At 33.4% G+C, this 6,674-nt stretch overlaps 1 protein-coding gene across 1 annotated transcript; it reads right to left on the bottom strand.

Moving 5' to 3' along the window:
- Nucleotides 4,047–5,403, bottom strand: LOC104721543 (ethylene-responsive transcription factor ERF043-like). The gene has a single exon (XM_010439550.2). The coding sequence runs from the start codon at nucleotides 5,028–5,030 to the stop codon at nucleotides 4,356–4,358; it is 675 nt and encodes a 224-aa protein (XP_010437852.1). The 5' UTR covers nucleotides 5,031–5,403; the 3' UTR covers nucleotides 4,047–4,355.

Here is a 6,674-nt window from a genome sequence, read left to right on the forward strand (position 1 = left end):
GTTTTTTATATTAGTTTTTTTTACGCATTTTTTTATATTAGTTTTAACAAATTTGTCGGTACGTGAAACTATAACAGTAAAAGGTAAAAAAGACAGCACTAACTTTATCAGCTAGGGTTTCCATTTTGTTTATTTTATGGGATAATACTATAACAATCATACATGAAAAAACAGGTTTATTCTAAATACTAAACTTTTTAAAAATATATATATATTTTTAAACTTGGTGTTAGGTGAAGGGAATGTCGTAGGAAGTTGCATCTTTGCTGGAAGTTCTTTAATTATCACTCGTAAGACTCCAATAAATGGTTCAACATGGTGCGTCTTAGCCCTTAGGGATATTTGTTCAAGATAATATCTAAATTGATTATTTGTATATGTTGTTTCATTGGTCAACTCTCGATTAGCATAATTGTTCTCCATAGGAAAGAACTCCATCATCAAAAGAAAATCCGTTGCAAAAACCTAACAACTCTAGCTACCTAAACAAAATCTTTAGTCTTCAAAACTCGAAAAACAGAGTCAACCAATATATACGTTTGTCCACTACTACTACTACTACAAAAAAAAAAAAAAAAAGAAGAAGAAGAAGAAGAAGAAGAAGAAGAAGAAGAAGAAGAAGAAGAAGAAGAAGAAGAAGAAGAAGAAGAAGAAGAAGAAGAAGAAGAAGAAGAAGAAGAAGAAGAAGAAGAAGAAGAAGAAAGGATTCAGGATCCAGGTTTAAACAAGTAAAACTAATGCATAACTTACCCGACAAATTTCACAAAAAAGGAATTTAAAAACTTAATTTCCATATATGTACCTGGTTTAGGTGAAGGATATATAATATAGTATTTTAGACTAGGGATCGGGTTAGCTGGTCTTTATTTTTCAGATATTTTTATTTCTTTTTATCTTTTTGGGCAAAACCTTGATTTAGTATGTATAAGATAATTCTTGTTGCTGGAAACTTACAATCAAATTAAGATAACGGATGAGAAAGTCATTTCACCAAACCATAGATGCGTGAATCGTGATGGAGCATGTTATGACTTATGAACTAAATGAATGGATTAACATTATCTTCTTTTTTTTAAATGAATAAAGTGATTAGAATTGCAGTCATGTTACGAATTGCCAAAATTCCACTTAAGAGGTAAACCAAAAAGGAAAGGTAGATGCCCAAGCCCATCATCAGTGACAAACTTGTACACTGGACGCTTGAGCAGTTGGTCTTTTATTAAAAAACAGAGCCCACCGAAGCAGAGAACGCATTGTCTTCTCCAATTTATTAATTCCTTTTCTCTTTAATTCTTCTATTCCTCTTACAGCGATACTGTTGTCGAGAGAAAAAGAGAGGTCTGAGAACGGTTGTTATCTCCAACTTGCATAGTGGATGATGCGTCCAATTAAAATGTATTCACACGCAAGTAAGGAACTCGTAAATAAAAATATTAGGCTTGAGTTGAACCATAATCTTGATGGTTTAGGTTTAAAACTCTAAAAACCTCCATAACAAGAGAGGTTTCTCTTTGTTCCCCGATCAGTTGTTTTTTCTCGAGCAATTCCGCGTAAGTCCAAACTCGTTGTTGGTCCACTTGGTTCAAGGATGTATATATATATGAGCTATAGGACGAGAGCGTAATGGTCAAGATACAGGCAAGCCTATCGACCTCAACATCGTTTATGTAAGAAGACAGAAACAAAATCGTCAGGAATAAATTATCTTCATAGACTAATTCGAACACCAAATTAAATCTACTAATTCTCTTCTGTCATGTGGATGTGGTTCACTTTTCACGACATCAACTAGACAAGTAACTACTCCATTGTTTAAGCTAAACAATTTCTCTCTTTTTTTTCGTTCTTTCAAATCTCTACTAAATTTACACACACAAAAAAAATGTGAATAACGTTGTCCACTTTATAAACCCTTTATGAAAAAGGTTACTATATTTATTCACCTAATGTTTGTTGATTAAATTTATTTTTTAATAAGGTGTTTATAACGTTGACAACATTATTTACTGAACAAAAAAAAATTAAAATTGTGGACTAATGGGGTTACTATATTGCAATTTGAAAATATTAAACGTATACAGGAGTGCAACTAGGACTAGGAGAGATTCTAGTCGAAGGAAGATCGCGATTCATTTGCTTTAAAAGACATTTTTTTACTATATATACCATAGATGTGGATCATTTCAACTTAACAACAAAAAAATGGATTATTTTGCACTCTTCTAATACTGCGGGAGTCTGGGACACTAGTCATTTTGAGATGTAACATCTTGTAAATAAGAATTCACCAAGCTGTATAATACCATATAAACAAGCCAAAATAACAATAATAATAACACCGACAAAACAGTTGAAATATGGCAAAACTCACTAAATACACGTGGAGCCACTCTTGTTAGGATTTCGCTATCAATGAATAGGAACATAAAGTAAATGGGATTTTACTTAAAAAGTGTTGCTGGAAAGCAAAATGCAATAATTCATGCGAAGGGATTTTATGGGTCGATGGTAACCCAATACGAAAACCCACTTGTGAATTATATGGATTCTAAATTTAAATATAACGTGTGTGCTCCACTCCAGCACTTGATTCACAACTTGTGAATTGTGATAAAGACTTGTAACTTTGTAAGTAAGCTCTTCTTCTTTTCACCTTTCACATATACTCAGTCCATTTGTCAATAGACAAGACGTGCATGTATACAAGGGACCGTTTTGATTTTTTGGACGGTGCATGATACTTAAGTTTCTGTACATTACAAGAGAACGGTCTATTACAAATGACATATTCTCTATAGTGTCATATTAATCTGACCATGACTCATATTCCAAATTGACTTGTTAAATCCTCTGGTAAACATGTATTAGAGTGCTTATTTTAAAATTTAGGAAGAAAAGGACTGCCCTTTACCGCCGGGGTTTTCAAGGAGATAATCTCTTCAGTTGCACCAAGTAACAAATGTAGTTGGGATCCAACATATTTTGTATATGAATCCGTCAATATCTTACAGGCACACTTAAAAATGGTAAACCTACTTAGACGGTGGGTTTTATAAGCTGCTATCTTGATCAGTACTATCATCGGCCAATGATTCGTCCTTGCTTCTTTTTTGAAGGACAAAATAAAATTGAGATGCAGTTGGGAACACGACAATGAGACTAGAGAGAGTGATGATATAACTGGACCAATTAAATTTGACTTCACTTCTGTCCATATCTTCTTTTTCTTTTTGTTTTACAAACTGAATAGTAACTTTTTATTTCCCATGGAGACAAATTGAAAGCAGACTTTATTGGCTTCCACACAAAAATAATAAATACACGTGGACGTTACCCTTCACAATTTCATGGGGGAAAAAAACTCTCTGAAACGTCTGTTTCCTTTATAGATATTTAGATTCACTGTCAGTTTACAGTATTATATAATCTCTGCAAAGTAAACCATAAGAAACCAATTTATTAATCAAATAGCTCTCTAATTAAAACATTTTAGAGATCACAGGCATGTTGTATTAAAGAATAAAACTAGGACTAGGAGATTGACAATTATTACACACTACTGATTAACTACGTTATATTTATAGATAATTTGTAAAAATAATGCATATGGCCAAAAAAAAAAAGTTACATAAAAATTGTTGGAAATCGATTGTAGACTAGTTTAATATATGGTCATAAAACCTGTCACAAATTTGTAAAGCAAAAAAAACAATGTCATGCTTACAAAATTTGTCTCAAACCCGTCAAATTGTTGATGAGAATTACATTATCTACGGTTTGACTTTTCTTTTACTTAATACTATTAAATTGTGTTACTTGGTAGTATTTAACTAAGCTCATAGTACTAAAGTAGTTATTTTTTTTTGTGTGGAAGCCTTTAGATAATGTGAAAATTTGAACTGCAACGAAGAAATGGGGTATGTCAAACATCGAAATAAATGTTGTCCAAGCTTTGAGACCATATGTCTATTTTTCATTTTTCAAACAATCCACACAGAGTAAGTACTCTTGAATTCAGATTGTGACTCATCGTGGACATTAATACAAACCAGACAACATGTTTTGGTGTAAATTGAGAATCTAACCATCTTGCAAAATTGAAAACTAGATGGTTACTGTCACATTATTTCCGGCTAAACCCATAACAAAATATACACACTTACATTCCCATAACCGGATTACGAGTACGAAGAGAAGAAGAAGAACATCAAAAAAAAAGTTATCTAATTCCACAAACATCATCATCATCATCTTAATTAAAGAGATATCTCACGCAACGCAAAAACACAGAGACTCCCATCAAAAACTAAACAAACCCCCACAAAAAAAAAAAAACCAGAGAACATATTACTTTTTCAGGGAAAGTGTTTCCAAGATTCGAAAACTGATGAGTTCAACGAAGAAGAAGAAGAAGCATTGTTGTTACACGTAAAGTCATCTGTATCCGTACCGCTTAACCAAAGAGGCATGTACACTAACTCTTCCAACGAGTCAAAAACCACGAACTCGTTTGACTCGTTTAAACTCGTGGTGCCTAGACTCGGTAACTCAACGATCTCGTCAAGGTCGTCCGAGACTGCACTCTCCTCAATGCTCGTCACAGAGAACGACACCGTTTCGCTGCTCACACTACTACTACTACTCTCCGACCTCTTATTCGACGTCGTTTCCCCAGTACCCGACCTTTTGTTAGTCTCGGAACGAAGCGGCGTCGTATCGAAGTCCATGAAAGCGGCTTTGGTCGCCGCAGCTCTGACGTCACGAGGGCTGAGCGAAACGGGTCGGGGCAAAAAATCAGAGAGCTCAGGGAAATTGAGAATGGCTGAGGTTCCTTTGATGCTCATAGCCGCGACGTCGTGAGCGCGCATAGCCATCTCCGCCGTCGGAAAAGTCCCGAGCCAGATTCTCGATTTCTTCCTCGGCTCACGAATCTCCGATACCCATTTTCCCCAGCTCCTCATACGGACTCCACGATACACCGGCTGCTTACTACTCTCCTTCTTCTCCTTGTCGGAAAACGAATCCGCCATTGCTAATCTCAAAGGTTGAACCTTTTTTTTTTTTTTTTTTTGTTATGCCGTCCAAGTGTTCGACAAAATGTCAAAGAGACTGATTTCTTCTTTTTTTTTTTTTGCTATTTTAGTGCGAATTTGTATTTAGATTTGGGTTTTGTAAAAAGAAAGAAATTTTAAGGCAAAAAAGAGTGAGACATTTTATTTTTGGGGGTGGAATAAGAGTTTTTTATAAAAAGATACTTCTTGTTTCTATCATTCCTATTTTATTTGGTGAAAAAAAAAATTCGACTTCTAGATTTTGGAATGTTTCCGAAACTCTCTCTCTCTCAAATGATCTTAAAAATCAAATGAAGAAATATTAAGTTTTAACTTACAATTTATATATAAGGGCATACTCTAGTCGTCGTATACGTGGTGGAATGAAGAGGGACCATAGGTTACCTACGAGGTTGGTGTTGTATAAAATTGTAATTTACGATTTTTTTTTTATTATTTAAAAAAGTATCTTTTCTTTTCATTATAACGCGAAAGACGATATAAGTTTTTTTAAATCTTTTGCTTTTTTGTGATGTGACGATTTATACTAGTTCGTATATATATATATATATATATATATTTTTTTTTTCTTTGCATTAAATTTGTTTTTTTTTTCTTATTTACTTATTCAGAAGGACTCTCTGATCATCTTTATTAAAGTTGTAAGATGCAGCAGGACTGGAAGGAACCTACGGTATAGTACGTAGTCGTTTACCAGTTGTGTTGGATTTTATTGAACTCATTAGTAGAAAGAATTTGCTTTTAATATTTTCGTTATTACTCTTAAAATAATGTACTGTTTTACAAGAAACATAATTAAAAAAAAATTTTGGTCAAGTCGGCAACCCACGGACTAGGATGTACTAACTTCTAGCTATATTATCAAGTACGTACTTTATAAGAAGCATTAAATCGTGCCTTCTTGAACCGCTCAATTCGTTCCAAAAACCTTTAAATAACGGAGACCCTTTTAATTTAAACTTCATTAACATTACCATAAGACCTACAGTAATCATAAATATGATAACACGAACAATCTAAAGTCACATAGTGTAAGTTAGATTAGAAAACCGTACTCCTGGAGTATATTTTTATCATAAATTTCTTTTTACATGACAATAAAACGAAAAATATTATATTAAATCGGGATATTACATTGCAAGCCACTTACCTCCAAGAACAAGAGAAATGGTGATATATACATATCGCATCATGAGATCCTGGAGAGACTATGTCAATGACAATCAAACTAGACTAATGCGTCTAGTTTCCTTTGTAGTCTCATTTTTTAATGACTATGTAAACGCAAGTATAATATAAAATTTAGAGAATGATAGTATGAAAAGAATTACATACTTTGTGTCGGCTAGAGACGGATGATTCATACTATTTTAATTCTGTTAACTAAAATCACCCAAAGTGAGTGTTTTTGTCATGCAAAATATTTTACCATCATTGCAATGGATCTAATCAAAGATTATATATATTACTATCATTTATGAAGAAGTCGTTTTCTATATTTCCTTCGGTGGTAGGGTTCTAAAAAGCCTTCATATTAAAAAGTTGTCCCATTATTACATCATCAATAATGTCGACAATATTAACTAGTGATAACGCGGACTT

Source organism: Camelina sativa, chromosome 11, assembly GCF_000633955.1.
Source record: "Camelina sativa cultivar DH55 chromosome 11, Cs, whole genome shotgun sequence".
Classification (NCBI taxonomy): Eukaryota; Viridiplantae; Streptophyta; class Magnoliopsida; order Brassicales; family Brassicaceae; genus Camelina; species Camelina sativa.

What these genes read in the sequence shown, in the direction of transcription:
- LOC104721543 (XM_010439550.2), bottom strand. Translation starts at nt 5,030, where the DNA reads ATGGCGGATTCGTTTTCCGACAAGGAGAAGAAGGAGAGTAGTAAGCAG.